A 17,500-nucleotide genomic window follows, 5' to 3' on the forward strand; every position below is an offset into this window, starting at 1 on the left:
ACCTCTCACCTTCAAGCCGTCACTTCCAGCTCTCCTCCAGCACCTCGTCCTCTCCTCCACGCTCTCTGCCCTCCAGGAGGTTTCCTCTTGAGACGTCCCTCAAGTCCTGAAGCCGGCTCGTCTTTGGGACGCTAGCACTTTGTAGCTTGGAGCGTTTCTGTTTCCACGCGAGAGCGAGAACACGCCAACAGAGCTCCATCTCTCTGGAGGACGACGGGGTTCTGATGCAAGCAGACGCTGAGGAGCACTTCCTGTTTACTGATCAAAGATTTGCTTTGTTTAGTGCGCCAGAGAAAGAGTCAGGAAGTGAGAGGTGAGGAAATGAAGTCGAAGGGCCGAACGCTGCCCAACCGGTCCGGATCGCATTCAACAAGAACGTTGGAGATTGCATTGAGGCGTTTGAGGGATTAAAAACACGTTTTTATCACCCAGAAACCCCAGTGGAGCCTTCCAGCCTTCACTCTGCACCACATCATTTAAAAAAGGACCTTGATATGTTTTCAAGATTCTGTGGTTGCGTAACTATTAATTATTTGTAATGTCTGGAATGTGTTTAAACAAACAGTAACACACCAGTAACCACCCTAAAGTGTGCACGTACACACACACACACACACACACACACACACACACACACACACACACACAGCGTTCTGCATGCAGCCGTGCAGAATCTCTCCTCCTCCTCGGGTTCCTCTCTCACGCCTGCAACGACAGCCCGGTGTGGATTCTGGACACTGGTTAGCAAAGTAAAACAGAGGCTCAGAGAAAGCAGCGTCTCTGTTTGTCCTCACCTCCTTCGCCCGACTCACATTTCATCATAAAAGTTTTTCTGGCAGAAGGTCTCGGGCCCGGCGCCGGCCGCGGGCCACAAGAGACAACACGGGATCAGACGAGGAGACCACAGCAGAACCAGCAGAACCAGCAGAACCAGCAGCGACCGCAGCAGAGAGGACGCACCGACGACTGCAGACACACACACACACACACACACAAACACACACACACACACTCACACTCACTCACACACTTGGGTGCGAGTACTTCTGGTGTGATCGCTTCTCTCCGGCTCTTTAAATGTCTCCTTCAAACACGTTAACACAGACTTCAGGACTTCGCTCGTTCTTTCTGTTTGAAGCTGAAGTGACACATCAGCTGACAGCTCCTCCACACACCTTGTTGAATCCCAAGTGTGTGTCTGCCGGAGTGCAGATGTCTGAACGCTGCACAGCTGTGTGAGCTATCGCCTTCACCGGCGGCCTGCATGAACACACACACACACACACACACACACACACACACACACACACACACAGCGCCACGTCGACTTAAAGGGCCATGCTGTGAAATGAATCATCTAAATTTATGAACTAATGTTGGACTAAATCACGTTTGTCCAGCTGCTAATGATGCTAGTCTGGATCGAGCAGGACGAGTGCTGGACCACAGAGTGTCTCTCGCGTTAGCTCTCGTCATTAAAACGTCTATTATTATTATTAATATGTGCATCAGAGAATCTGCGTTCAGACGTTGCTGTTTCTGTCAAAGGTAAAAGGTGAAGACAAAAATGTTCAATCCATAAATTTCAGTCTTAACAGAAGGAGAAGAGGCAGCTTGTGTTGTTGTGTTGTTGTGTTGTTTTGTTGTTGTGTTAAAGTCTTCAAAGCTGCCAGATGAGGCAACAGTCTCCTAGAGGTCAAAGGTCACCGTTGGTTGTGAGACAGCATGAAGACGAATGATTATTGTCATGTCAGCGCATTAATACATGTTGGCATGTATGTACGTGTGTGTGATAATAATAATAATAATAATAATAATAATAATAATAATAATAATAATAATAAGCTCTATTTGTATGGCGCCTTTCGCAGACCAGGGTCACAAAGCGCTTTATAATAAAAACATAAACAATACACAGTTAAGAAGTACAAATAAATAAAACATTTAAAAAATGATTTTTAAATTTAAAAAAAGATTTAAAAAGGCCAAAACAACTCCTGTCAATCAAAACAGCCTCAGGACAGTAAAAGCCTGGACAAACAAAACGGCCTCTAGCTTCCTGTTAAAGGAGTCAACAGACTCCATCGAGCACACACACACACACACACACACGCACACACACACACACACACACACACACACACACACACACCTACCCGCACACACACACACTTACCCACACACACACACCTACCCACACACACACACCTACCCACACACACACACCTACCCACACACACACACCTACCCACACACACACACACACACACACACACACACACACAGGGTTCTCTCCCTGAGCCTCTGCAGACGTGACGACAGCTGATCCGTGTGGACATTAAGGACGCTCTCCGTCCTGAGCTGCATGTTGGAGGCGTGTCATCAAAGCCGGGTCAGAGCCGCGCTCAGGAGTCATGTGACCGTCTGATCACCTCGGGGTCGCCTCGGGGTAACGAGCGGATATAACGGCCTCACAGCGGGCGAGCTGCAGCTCGGGGAGACTGGTGTGTACGCCGACATCTGTGGATCAAACCATGGCAACACAGCTGTCTGCCCGCAGGCTGCAGAGGCACCACGGGAACGCACACGCAGGAACACACACACACACACACACACACACACACACACACTCCCAGGATCCACCAACAAAAGGATCTTTGTCAACAGAAGGAATGAAAGTTTTCTGCCAGAGAAGAAAGACAATTATGTCAAGCCTTCAGCCTTGTACCAGAGATATGTGTATGTATATATATATATATATATATATATATATATATATATATATATATATATATATATATATATATATATATATATATATATAACAGAGAAAATGTCGGTGACTCAACCCGAGCGCCATCACTAACCTTCACTGCACACATCTGCCTCATTCACTCGTTCTCCCTCCATCCATCATCATTACCTCCTCCAGCAGAGATGTACACACACACACACACACACACACACACACACACACACACACACACACACACACACACACACACACACACACACACACACACGGAGGAAGAGGCGCTGCAGGCGTTCCCCCTCATTAACACTTGCTCCTTCTTTGATTATTTTTCCTGATCATTTCCAGCGCCGCACGCCAGTTGCTGCATCCTGTTTCCAGGGAATCCATTTCCTGTCAAACCTCACTGAACACTCAGTCTGGCAAACACGTGCAGAACTATGGCGGGTCAGCAGAGTCCAGCAGAACGCCTGATTTCTACTGGATGAACACGGAGAACCGTCTGTCCAACCGGCCGGTCCAGTTCAACAGCAGCAGCTTGTTTACAGGAGCTGAAGCTCCTCTGGAGCCTCCAGCGTTAAGGGTTAAATAATAATAATAATAATAATAATAATAATAATATGGTAATCGTACTGTGAAAATCAACCCGATGAGGAGGTAAAAACAGATATTCACGTGATATTGATGTTATCACGTTGAAATGCTTTTAAAGCTCAAAAGCAGAACACATAACTGTCCTCACAGAGAGGAGCAGGAAGCTCTCAGGTCCATCCTGCGTTCCTCTGCTTCCTCCTGAGAGCTTCATCAGGTCTGCACCTGAAGCCTCTTGTGTGTCCTTGTGGCACTGCGTCTTGGTGTGTCTTTGTGTGTCTGTGCGTGTGCGCTTGTGTGACATTAGAGGTCAAGTGGTAACGCCGAGGCAGCGGCGCTCAGGGTGGAAGAAAGAGGAGTTTTGTCTCTCAGCGTCTCCTGCAGAGCCACGACGCCGCTGTTTGTGTTGTCTAGTTTAAAATGTGCAGAAATAGAAAATAGAAAACATGGAAAAGAGAGAGAGAGCAAAAAGGAACTTTTCATGAGGGAAAAACCATCGCGGACTGAAAAAGACTGGATGCTGTTTGACTGAAGGCTCAACCTCCACACACAGACGACCACGTTAACGTGCAGCAGCAGCAGCGAGCGCACACGCCTCCCGTTTGTTCACGTTTACCTCATTTCCTGTGCAAACCATTAAATATCTCATCTCCATTCTGACCCCGAGAACTTCCCTTTATGGCTTTCACACATGGCCGCTGAGGAACTTGCGGGGGCTTTGCTTTGGACGGCGCCGTGTTTTTACTGGTCGCTCGGACGCTTTGCTCCTCGCACTGCGTCCCAAACCGCAACGCCCGGATCCCAGGAGCTCGCCGCCGGGCCTGAGAGCGCTGACCAGCCGGGTTGAGATGAGGTCATCGATAGAACCGGTCCGCAGAGGCCTCGTCACCAGAGGCCCGGGTTTAAATGTGAAGTTAATAATTAGTGGTCGGCCGAAAGAAGAACTGTTTTCCATCCGCTGGTGCCAGCCGGCCGCCGTCTTCCTACGTTCGTTAAGTTCTCGCCGAGTTTCATTTGCACATTCAGTCCTTCTTGTGGTGGCAACAGATGGAGGACGAGAAAGGAGAGAGAAGTGGGCGAGAAGATGAGGGAGTGAAGACGAACGGAGCGTCAGGAAGAGAAAACACCAACAGAGAGAGCAAAAGGGAATCAAGCAGAAAGAAACAGAGAGAACCCAGCGGAGAGGACAGAGAGCTGAAGCCAGGTTGAGACCTCGTCCTCCTTCGTCCTCCTCCTTCGTCCTCCTTCGTCCTCCTCCTTCGTCCTCCTTCGTCCTCCTTCGTCCTCCTTCGTCCTCCTTCGTCCTCCTTCGTCCTCCTCTTTCCTCCTCCTTCTTCCTCCTTCGTCCATATTGCACTTTCTGTGCAATATTCACTCTCGTATTTCTTTTTTTCAGTACTTTGTACAATTTCAAATCCATCTGTAAATAGAATTTTTTCATTTTTTTTATTCCATCTGTATATTTTATTCTATCTGTACATTTAATATTATTCTAGTTACTGCTAAAAATGTTTCTTTTATTATCATTCTAGTGTTTATTCATATAACTCGTTTCTTTATCTTATTACTGTTACTTGTGAGCAGTGCTGCTGTAATCCTGTAATTACTGTAATTGTAATAATAAAGGATTATTTTATATTATCTTATCTTATCTTTATTTCTGGCTCTTGCATTGTGAAAAAGTACGAAGCGCAGAATCGACATGAAAGTCCATGAATGTAAACGGAAATGTCTTTAAAGCTGATTCTGATTTTAAGATCTTCACTCGGTGGAGGATTTCTGTCACAAACACGGTGACCAGAGAAACTCCAGATATGACGACGTTTATGAGGCGAACGGAAACAGACTGTGAAGCTGCTGATGATCTTCTGTTGGAAGAAAACACAAAACGTTCTGATGTCTGTGATTCAGACGCGACATCAGGTCTGTGTTGGAACAAAATAATCTCCTGAGTGATGAAGATGTAACTCAAACATATCGACCTTCAAGAAATGTAAACGCTCACTAATATCTGCCAAAGACATTAAATACAACATTTGTTCCATTAAAAATGAAGCTAATAATCCAGATTATGTCTCTCAAGGATTTAGAGTTTCCACTGAAGAAGACAGCAATGACACAAAGAGATTAAGAGACAGTGAGATAATCTGAATGTCTTTTTACCAGAATGTCTGCAGTACCGTTGAACCAGCGAGACACAACACACACACACACACACACACACACACACACACACACACACACCCTGTTTCACTGAACGTGAGCATCAAGTTTAACACAACAGCAAAAAGCTCAAACAAACCAACCAGCAGCCGGTCGCTTCATCGCCGGCTCGTTAAATATGAAGGAAGGTCTCTGACAGCGGATCTGCTGGAGTTCAGTTACACTGCGTTGTTGTGACCAAGAGAGCGACACACACACACACACACACACACACACACACACACACACACACACACAGCATTAAGTTTCCAGAGACGTGGGCAGCTAACTCACAATGCTACGCACACGCACATCATTTTCCACATTTCCCAGTTATCTGGAGCCGTGTTCAATCGCGGCCTTTCAGAAGCCGTCCTTAACTTTGACTGACAAATAAATACGCTTCCGTTCCCTCGTTCACTCGTTCCCTCGCTCCCTCGTTCCCTCGCTCCCTCGTTCCCTCGCTCCCTCGTTCCCTCGCTCCCTCGTTCCCTCGCTCCCTCGTTCCCTCGCTCACAGTGGCGGCTCTGTTCCTTCCTTCTTCCTCCGGCTGTGAATTGCTTTTAGAGACGAAAGAGATGAAGCTGCTGCTCAGGTCTGAGAGACAGGAGACACCAGTCTGACCAATCACTGTCATCCATGAGGAGCCTGGCACACACACACACACACACACACACACACACACACACACACACACACACACACACACACACACACACACACACACACACACACACACACACAGGGAGGGATAATGTCCGGTAGTCATGAGGGGAACTGAAAGAGAATCTTCAGGAATCTTAAATGAGAGGAAAGCTGAAACAAACGGCTGAAGGGAGATGAAGGAATAGTACGAGTAGATGGAAGGAAGGAGGGAACTCCTCAGAGAAAGACAGAAGAAGAAAGACAGAGGAAGAAAGACAGAAGAAGAAAGACAGAAGAAGAAAGACAGAAGAAGAAAGACAGAAGAAGAAAGACAGAGGAAGAAAGACAGAAGAAGAAAGACAGAGGAAGAAAGACAGAAGAAGAAAGACAGAAGAAGAAAGACAGAAAAAGGAAGACAGAAGAAGAAAGACAGAAAAAGGAAGACAGAAGAAGAAAGACAGAAGAAGAAAGACAGAAGAAGAAAGACAGAAAAAGGAAGACAGAAGAAGAAAGTCAGAAGAAGAAAGACAGAAAAAAAGGAAGACAGAAGAAGAAAGACAGAAGAAGAAAGACAAAAGAAGAAAGACAGAAGAAGAAAGACAGAAGAAGAAAGACAGAAGAAGAAAGACAGAAGAAGAAAGACAGAAAAAGGAAGACAGAAGAAGAAAGTCAGAAGAAGAAAGACAGAAGAAGAAAGACAGAAGAAGAAAGACAGAAGAAGAAAGACAGAAGAAGAAAGTCAGAAGAAGAAAGACAGAAAAAAAGGAAGACAGAAGAAGAAAGACAGAAGAAGAAAGACAAAAGAAGAAAGACAGAAGAAGAAAGACAGAAGAAGAAAGACAGAAGAAGAAAGACAGAAAAAGGAAGACAGAAGAAGAAAGTCAGAAGAAGAAAGACAGAAAAAAAGGAAGACAGAAGAAGAAAGACAGAAGAAGAAAGACAAAAGAAGAAAGACAGAAGAAGAAAGTCAGAAGAAGAAAGACAGAAAAAAAGGAAGACAGAAGAAGAAAGACAGAAGAAGAAAGACAAAAGAAGAAAGTCAGAAGAAGAAAGACAGAAAAAAAGGAAGACAGAAGAAGAAAGACAGAAAAAGGAAGACAGAAGAAGAAAAATAAAAGGAAGAGAAAAGAAGGAAGACAAAAGAAGAAAGGCAGAAGAAGAAAGACAAAAGAAGAAAGACAGAAGAAGAAAGACAGAAGAAGAAAGACAGAAGAAGAAAGACAGAAGAAGAAAGACAAAAGAAGAAAGACAGAAGAAGAAAGTCAGAAGAAGAAAGACAGAAGAAGGAAGACAGAAGAAGGAAGACAGAAGAAGGAAGACAGAAGAAGGAAGACAGAAGAAGAAAGACAGAAAAAGGAAGACAAAAGAAGAAAGACAGAAGAAGAAAGACAGAAGAAGAAAGACAGAAGAAGAATGCAGCGCACTCAGGATCTTCACTCGTCCTCTGGTTCGTCCACTTAGTCCAGGAAACTCTAGACGTTCCCAAGCGAAGGAAAGATGCTGCTTCAAAAGCAGGAAAACGACTCGAGACCTGACAGCGTGCATATTTCTGTGTATGTCTTTGTGTGTGTGTGTGTGTGTGTGTGTGTGTGTGTGTGTGTGTGTGTGTGTGTGTGTGTGTGTGTGTGTGTGTGTGTCTTCAAGATCATATCAGTTTACAGCCCGCTGCAGAGCACAGTGATGTACTGAGCGCCCAGTGAGCATTAACATATTATATATATATATATATATATATATTACACAGTCTGTACCGGCTGAAGCAACTATAATTATCGTCTTCACCAACAAGAACAAGAACACTAATAAACTGCATTATTCATGTGCCGTGCATTAGCGTCTGTATCCAGTAGGTTATCATATTCATGGAGAAAGAATATATGAAAGTATTTCTGGGTGTGATTTTAGGCACAAAATGTGTATCTGGTCTAATTATTAATGTTCACGTAAGAACAGACACAAACATTTATTTACATACAAAAAGCTGCACACGCAGAAGAAACTCCACAAACTGTTGCTTCAGTGTGATGTGTTCTGCTCGCTGAGGCCAGAACTTCCTGCACATGGAGGACCATTAGGTCTAATTTTGGCCTAAATTGCTTCCTGTAGCGATGAGTGGACATAGTTAGTATAGTTAGTGTTAACACAAAGAAATCTAAAGTTTTACATCATCAGTTCCAAGAGTGGTGGAGAGAAATGCAACATGCTCGCCGCCACGCACACACACACACACACACACACACACAAAGACACACACACACACACACAAAGACACACACACACACACACACACACACACACACACACACACAAAGACACACACACACACACACACACACACACACACACAAAGACACACACACACACACACACACACACACAACCCGCCTCCGTCCCTCACAGCAGAGATAAGATCGTTACAGCAACAGAGTTTAAAAACTTCAAAGATGAAGAGGAAAAGCTGCCAACTTCCTCCACAGCGGCTCCTCCCACCTGGATCAGAGGTGGAGGAGCAGCGTCACGTTCCTCCACCCGCCTCAGCGTGCAGGAGAGGAGCAGCCAGAAGAAACCAGGAGAGGTTGAGATGAGTCATGAAGACGAGCTGGTCAGCACGTCCACCTTCATCACGGCGAACGTGCCAGCTGGACCAACAGCTGCGGTGTGTGTGTGTGTGTGTGTGTGTGTGTGTGTGTGTGTGTGTGTGTGTGTGTGTGTGTGTACTGACCTCGGTCTGCAGGGTGTTGGCCCGTTGTTCTTTGGCGCTGAGCGACTCCTTCAGCACCTCGATGTGTTGCTTGCAGTCAGAGTTCTGGTTGGTGAGAGTTTCTAGTTTGGTCTGAAGCGCCTGCATCTCGGCCTCCTTCCTGTTCAGCTCCTGCTTCAGCTGCTCCACCTGCACACACACACACACACACGCACACACACGCACACACACACACACACACACACACACACACACACACGCACACACACACACGCACACACACACACACACACACACACACGCACACACACACACGCACACACACACACGCACACACACACACACACACACACACACGCACACGTCAGTAAAACACTTTAGTCATCGTTACGTCAGCAAAGAACAAAAACTTTCAAAGCGAGAAAACATTGATTTATTTCTCCTGAACAAACACATGCAGACCCACAAACCACACACACACACACACACACACACCAATGTGTGTTACTGTTGTGTAACACTGAGAGATGATGTTCAACACGCTTTGGTCTCTAAGAACGTTTTAAAAGACTAAAACATGCCGTTTCATACGAGTGGGCAATACGCACTCAGCTGATAGAACGATCAATAATGTTTACAATTCAAATTGTTTTCATTTACAAAAAGAAAAAAAGAAAATCAGAAATATTTCTCCTTCTGTGACACATTTAGGTAAAATTAACTTTTTCATTTAATTTGTAAACTATAATATTTAAATATATAATTGTCGCATAATACATTTACTTGGATAAATTAAATATTATATTATTTAATTATATATATTAATATATATAATATATATTAATATATATTATATATATATATTAATATAATATAAATATATATATTAATATATATATATTTATATTTGTATATATATATTAATATATATATATATATTATATAATATATATATATTTATATATATATAATATATTAATATATATATTATATATATTAGGAGTGAAGATCCATGCAGGCAGAGTTATGGGGAGCGATGTCTCGCTCTCAGAGACGAGCTGCTGCAGGTTATTAGTTTGAGACAAAGTGAAGCAGACGCGTTCAAGGTTTCTGTGAAGTTCAGAAGATTGTCGTCTGTCCACTGAGCCAAAAATACACAAAGCTGATTGGAGGAGAGAGTTCTTGAATTTAGTGATCGCGGTGAATTATGAGCGGACAAGAGATGAACCAACGAACGCTCTGAGGTGGAGACAGAGGACAGGACGAAGGAGCAGGAGGCTCCGTGACAGGAAGTGACACAGAGACGACAGGAAGTGAAACGCATCGACGCAGGACATCAGTGAGCGTGAGAACATGATGGGATGACAGAAGAGATGCAGCGGCCGTGAGTTGGTACTTCTGCTGGCTCTGAGATGAGAGGCTGCCGGCGGCTGAGCGGGAAGGAGGCAGCGGCCGTGATGGAGGACAGACATGCCGACATGTGACTCTGCTCCTACAGACACACAAACACAAGAACACAGCACGCCACTAAACTACAGCTGGGAAGCCTCAGCGGACTCACAACGTCACGCGCCATCAAACTGGAAAAGATATTTCATGACTTCGATGCGTCCAGAAGTCACTTCCTGGAGTCTGAGTGAATCAAAGCCCAGAGAGGAACCAGAGAGGACAGAGACTCCTCTCTGGTTTCTCTTATCGCGGCTTCACCTCAACACCAGTCGCCGCCGCCGCTGAGAGACCGAGACCCTAAACACTTCAAGGATATAGGATGATGTGTGTGCTGTTCCTCTGTTACGTAGAAAGATGAGACAAGAGAGAGAGCCAGTGGCATCAGTGTGATGTATATCACACCAGGTCAGGCCGGGTGAGGAGAGAGCGGTTTCCTCTGTGAGCTCACATCCATCTGTCAGGGCCCCATTCATGGAAACATCTCTTTTATGATTGCATCAAGAACTTCCCCTACAAAGAGCGCCATTAACATGCACGAGAGGCACACACATGCAGCCTCGGCCATGACGGACCCTCACTCTGAGATACTTCAATCTACAGTTAATATGCTTTTGTACGTGCATTCATGCGGCTATTCAAATGCGCTGTCGGGCCTCTATGAATAAACCATAGCGTCTGCAATGGAGACGCGTTGGTCGCCTTTCTGAAGCGCTTCCTGCCAGCTGAAGCTAGTAAACCGACACGAGGCCTGCAAGCCGATCCGGCCGGAGCTCCATCCCTCAAAACACTCCCAGAGAGCCGTGCAGTGCCTGGTCATCCCACAGGCAAGGCACGCAACACACACACACGTCAAGAAACAAGAAACCTCCCTCTGAAGATTAAAAAAGATCTATTCATAAGCGTAAGAGTTGTTAGCATCGTGCACTACAGGAGGCTAAAAGCCTTGAAAAAGCAGCCGAAAGACACAACAGTGAGCAACATGCAGTTCATCAGGATCTCAGTCTCCATGCGCGTGCACGTGACATGCAACACGCACACAGCAGCCGCTCACGCAGTCACAGCCCTCGTTAACAGACATGCAGCGGTTTGAAGTGGACTCAAGTGGCGTGCAGAAACATTCTACCTTCGTCTTCATGAACTTGGAGTGGCTCTTGTAGACCTCCACCTGCTTGAGGTCTTCGTGCCTGTCGTCAGGATGCAACAGGCCACTGGTCTTCAACATCTGGACCTCGTCCTCCAGGTCTCGGATGTTCCTCTCCAGGGAGGAGATCTTGGTGTCCTGCACCAGCAACAGTAGGCAGACAAAGAGTCAGCAAACACGAGGAGGGCATGTCCAGACCTCCACAGCGCCGAGCCACAGCTGAGGTCCGGCTCCAGTGATCCTTCTGGTGTCAGAGGGTTTGTTCATATTTCTTTCACCACAATCGTCTCCAGCAGCGTGAAGCGCAGGATGCAGCAGCAGCAGCTTGTTAAATACACAGCGCAGGAAGTGGAAGGAGAGCAGCTGGATGCCAGCGAGGCGCCACTCGCTGAGTCAGAGCTGCAAACATCTGACTCTGGACATCTTACCCGCCTCAGATATTATTGATCTATCCATCAACTTAACCCTCTGAGATGTAAAAGAGTACAAATGCAGAAAGAGTGCAGGTAGATGATAAAACTAGAGCGGCCATGCAGCCAAAAAGACTTCATAGAGCTCCACTCGTCTGTTCACATGGAGAGAAACATGAAAAGCTGTGTGACGGATATGAAGTGGGATACGTTTAAATCTTCATCATACTCAATAATTAAACACTGTTAACTATTTAATGTGCACTCTTATTTCTGACAAGAAGGCCAGGTGAACAGGGATGTCAAGGCGGCAGGTGTGCAGCCAAGAGGAGCTGTGAGGGAAGGAGAGTCTGTCATGGACGCGTCCAGAAGGTCCTGAGGCTGTTGAGCTGCATGCGTTCAGACATAAACCTTAAACCTTGGAAGAGAAGAGATTGAATAAATGGAAGCAGATAGTATGATGTCATCAGCATGAAGCACAGGCGGCGTTTAAGCATCTGACCTCTAACGACCTCTACAACAGCACCAGAGCTGCATACCACCACACACAATAGAGGTTAGCACACTACACAACATGACTACACACAGACTGTGTTTTTACACCATTTACATTGCAATATGTTGATTTCTGGTTCATAAACATTGTTTATTATCAGATCACTTTCTGTTTCTGCTCCAGTGCACAGAAAGAAACAAACGTCACCGAGCGGAAGAGAAACAAGACGAATCCAAAGAAAATACAGAGAGAAGTATAAAGAACAACATCCATCCAATAGGATGCGCCTCGAAAGCTCTGAGATATGAACCGCTGAATATGAACTGCTGAATATGAACTGCTGAATATGAACTGCTGAATATGAACTGCTGAATATGAACTGCTGAATATGAACTGCTGAATATGAACTGCTGAATATGAACTGCTGTACATGACAGCGTCCCAACCAACAAAGAGTGTATGAAAGGGATAAAAGAGGAACTCTGTAGACTTGTAGCCCAACACGGCTTCAAGTAGCCGCGTTGGGGCAACTTGTAGCCGCGTTGGGGCAACTTGTAGCCGCGTTGGGGCAACTTGTAGCCGCGTTGGGCTACCTGTAGCCGCGTTGGGCTACCTGTAGCCGCGTTGGGCTACCTGTAGCCGCGTTGGGCTACCTGTAGCCGCGTTGGGCTACCTGTAGCCGCGTTGGGCTACCTGTAGCCGCGTTGGGCTACCTGTAGCCGCGTTGGGCTACCTGTAGCCGCGTTGGGCTACCTGTAGCCGCGTTGGGCTACCTGTAGCCGCGTTGGGCTACCTGTAGCCGCGTTGGGCTACCTGTAGCCGCGTTGGGCTACCTGTAGCCGCGTTGGGCTACCTGTAGCCGCGTTGGGCTACCTGTAGCCGCGTTGGGCTACCTGTAGCCGCGTTGGGCTACCTGTAGCCGCGTTGGGCTACCTGTAGCCGCGTTGGGCTACCTGTAGCCGCGTTGGGCTACCTGTAGCCGCGTTGGGCTACCTGTAGCCGCGTTGGGCTACTTGTAGCCGCGTTGGGCTACTTGTAGCCGCGTTGGGCTACTTGTAGCCGCGTTGGGCTGACAGGAGGATGAAGAGGTGAGCACTCGTTACTGTACCTGCCAGATAACGTCAGGATCAAAACAGAACGGGGTGTTGGTGTTCTGTAATCACAAAACGGAAACATACTCCACTTAAAAAAAGCAATAGCACACACACACACATATACACACATATGTATATACACACACACACACACACACACACTGCACGAAAACAACCGTTTGCGTGAATACTCAACAACATAAACAAAGAACAGTTTCACATCCAGAATGCAGGAAAATGTGTCACACTCATCACATTACCAAAGAAAGACTGTTTCTCTCTCTCCCTCTCTCTCTCTCTCTCTCTCCCTCTCTCTCTCCCTCTCTCTCTCTCTCTCATGGAGTCAGATGCTCTCCTGTGTTTGCAGCACTGTGAGCATCTCAGCACATGTGCAGTCTGTTAATAGGCGGACAAATCACAAAGTATGTGTGAAAAATAACTGTGGTTTTGCTGTAAAGGAATCACTTTCAGAACAAGTGCCGACCGAACGCTGTGCGTGTGTGTGTGTGTGTGTGTGTGTGTGTGTGTGTGTGTGTGTGCGTGTGTGTGTGTGTGTGCACGTGGAGTCCACTGCATTTCTCACAGCTCGACTTCAAAGGGCCGAGATGAGAGTGAAAGCTTCCATATGTGACATTTCAAACAAATTGAATAAGTGCTGACTCGGCGTGTGCCGGCAGCGGCCTTCACATGAGCCGCCACACGGACACCAGACGACAAAGTCTTTCACATGGTTTGTGCGTGTGTGTCTGTGTCTGCAGACACACACCTCTACTTGTGTGTCAGCGCGTCAACAAGATGCAAAACTCCTCCGCTCAAACATCACACTGCATGTCTTCACACTGATGTCACACACACTCTGCTTGTCGCACAATATCAGAGGAAACGCTGCTTTGGTCCAGTCCAGGTCCGTGTTGCTCCTACCTTCATGTCAATGACCGTCTGCAGGGCGCGGGTCTTGGCCGGGTCGGCCTGCAGCTGGTTCCTGCGGTGGAGCTCCTGAGGAGGAACCCGGTAGAAGTAAGCCTGGCGGCTCATCATCTTGAGCATCGAGCGGCGCAGCTTCAGCGCCGCTGAGGAAGACGAGCGACTCGACTCAGTCGCTGTCAGAACTGCTGGTGTCGACTGCACGGCCTGATGCTCTCTGGACGACGTCCATCTTTAACAGTCTTCCAGCAGGAGGCTTCAGCTTGTGGGAGTCGTCTGTCTCTGTTTCCCTGCTTCAGCCTCTCTGCTGCGCTTCTCTCGCTTGTTCTCAGAGCCTCTGGCAGGATGAAGCTCTTGCTGAGCAACACTTTGTACCAGCACATGCGCGACACTCCTGCCATCCATAATTAATGGCAGCTCTGACCTGCAGCTACACACACACACACACACACACACACACACACACACACACACACACACACACACACACACACACACACACACACACACACACACACACACGTTTGGGATTCTCCTGCCGATAATAAATGTAAAGTAAGTTAAACGATCACAGGATTTAAAACCAGCTCGTGATCATGTATTTATAAATTAGACTGAAGGTTTCTCGTAAACAATAAAAATAAATAAAAATACGTTTCAAACACCTTCAGGATGAATCTGCTTCTAAAACAACAAACTCTCTGAAAGAGTCGCAGCTCAAGTGAAGCATGCGAGCTGGTTGAGCTTCAGCCACGTGAGAAATGTACCAATGAAACATCCACCAGACCACTAGACCACCAGACCACTAGACCACTAGACCACTAGACCACTAGACCACCAGACCACCACCAGACCACTAGACCACGACACCACCAGACCACCAGACTACTAGACCACTAGACCACGACACCACCAGACCACCAGACCACTAGACCACCACCAGACCACTAGACCACCAGACCACTAGACCACCACCAGACCACCAGACCACCACCAGACCACTAGACCACCAGACCACCAGACCACTAGACCACCACCAGACCACCAGACCACCAGACTACTAGACTACTAGACTACTAGACTACTAGACCACCAGACTACTAGACCACCAGACCACCAGACCACTAGACCACCAGACCACCAGACCACCACCAGACCACCAGCCCACTAGACCACCAGAACACCACCAGACCACGACACCACCAGACCACCAGACCACTAGACCACCAGACCACCAGAACACCAGACCACGACACCACTAGATCACCAGACCACTACACCACCAGAACACCAGAACACCAGACTACTAGACCACCAGACCATGAGACCACCAGACCACCAGACCATGAGACCACCAGACCATGAGACCACCAGACCATGAGACCACCAGACCACTAGACCACCAGACCACTAGACCATGAGACCACGACACCACCAGACTATAAGACCACGACACCACCAGACTATAAGACCACCAGACCACCAGACCACGAGGCTCTGACGCGAGCCACAAGGTAAAGGTATCTGCTGTCACACCTGAGCAGGTGTGTGAGGTCAGAGAAACCAAACCTTTCCTCTCCACCTGCGTTCTCATCGAAATGAACTCCTAGAATCTGCTGGAGCTTCACTCCACCAGCGAGTGGAGCAGAGACCACGTTCACTTGTTCATGACGATGTGTTCACACACACTCACACACTCACACACACTCACACACACTCAGTTGTGGTGATGAGGGAGCAGGCGTTGCTCAAAGGCGCCTCAGTGCTCTTTGAATCTTCGTCCAGATGATCTTCATGGAGCAAGAAGCTCTTCAGCTTCAGCCTCCATCGTCCTCGAGGCTTCACAGAGACGTCTTTTCTTTCACTTGAACAGAGTTCAGGGGCCAGAATAAAGACTCATAACACATTCACAAGAAGAAGTGAGGCAACCGCTTGCTCCCAGCATTCCCAGTGATCCCAGTTAGGTGAAATGAGACCAGCACCGTCTCTTCTTGCTGCCATCACAGCCTCCAGCTTACCCGCTGCTGCCACCATGCCGCTCTGCTGCCGACCGTGTGTGTACCAACGTGTGTACCAATGTGTGTACTAATGTGTGTACCAACGTGTGTACCAATGTGTGTACCAATGTGTGTACCAATGTGTGTACTAACGTGTGTACCAATGTGTGTACTAATGTGTGTACCAACGTGTGTACCAACGTGTGTACCAATGTGTGTACCAATGTGTGTACCAATGTGTGTACTAACGTGTGTACCAATGTGTGTACCAATGTGTGTACCAATGTGTGTACCAATGTGTGTACCAATGTGTGTACCAACGTGTGTACCAACGTGTGTACCAATGTGTGTACCAATGTGTGTACCAATGTGTGTACTAATGTGTGTACTAATGTGTGTACCAATGTGTGTACCAATGTGTGTACCAATGTGTGTACCAATGTGTGTACCAATGTGTGTACTAATGTGTGTACTAATGTGTGTACTAACGTGTGTATTAACGTGTGTACCAATGTGTGTACTAATGTGTAGCTGTGAGTGTGCGTCTGCTTGTGCGCATGTATTTCTGTCCCATGGAGGAAGTGTGTGTTGACTCCTCCTCATCAACAACAGAGCACGTTGAGTCCTGGCGAGCGCGTGTCATCACACAGCGTCTCCTCCGCTGCACATGTGCTGCATATGGAAGTAACATCTCAGACGCAACACTTCAGCAGAAAGTGGCAGCATCCTGGACCGAGGACGCGGTCAAGAGGTTCAACTGCAGCCTGAAGGCAGCGGTGTCATATACGCCATATAGAACATGACCCCATTCCACACACACACACACACACACACACACACACACACACACACACACACACACACACACACACACACACACACACACACACACACACACACACACACACACACACAAACACACACTCATCCATCACATTCCCATCCCTTCTCCATCAGTGAGAGAAAAAGGAAACACATTTTCACATTTGCTTGACACAAATGTGAAAACGTGTCCGGCTGTCAGCTCGATGGCTTAAAGGAGTTTAAAAAGATAAAGAAAGAAAAAGGAGGGAAAGCTTCAGTGGGAACTGTGGAGCG

General features: G+C 47.0%; 1 protein-coding gene across 1 annotated transcript in view; it reads right to left on the reverse strand.

Moving 5' to 3' along the window:
- Window positions 1–17,500, reverse strand: part of LOC137799823 (ERC protein 2-like) — a 47,157-nt gene that overhangs the window by 19,458 nt on the left and 10,199 nt on the right. Inside the window, exons 5-7 of the mRNA XM_068596657.1 lie at window positions 11,464–11,619; window positions 10,288–10,380; window positions 8,913–9,080 (exon numbers count right to left, since the gene is read on the reverse strand). Of these exons, the coding sequence (XP_068452758.1) occupies window positions 8,913–9,080; window positions 10,288–10,380; window positions 11,464–11,619 (417 nt within the window). The remainder of the gene's footprint in view (window positions 1–8,912; window positions 9,081–10,287; window positions 10,381–11,463; window positions 11,620–17,500) is intronic.

The sequence above is a fragment of the Clinocottus analis genome, unplaced genomic scaffold (genome assembly GCF_023055335.1).
Source record: "Clinocottus analis isolate CAN_PGR_092001 unplaced genomic scaffold, fCliAna1.0.p SCAF_39, whole genome shotgun sequence".
NCBI lineage: Eukaryota > Metazoa > Chordata > Actinopteri > Perciformes > Cottidae > Clinocottus > Clinocottus analis.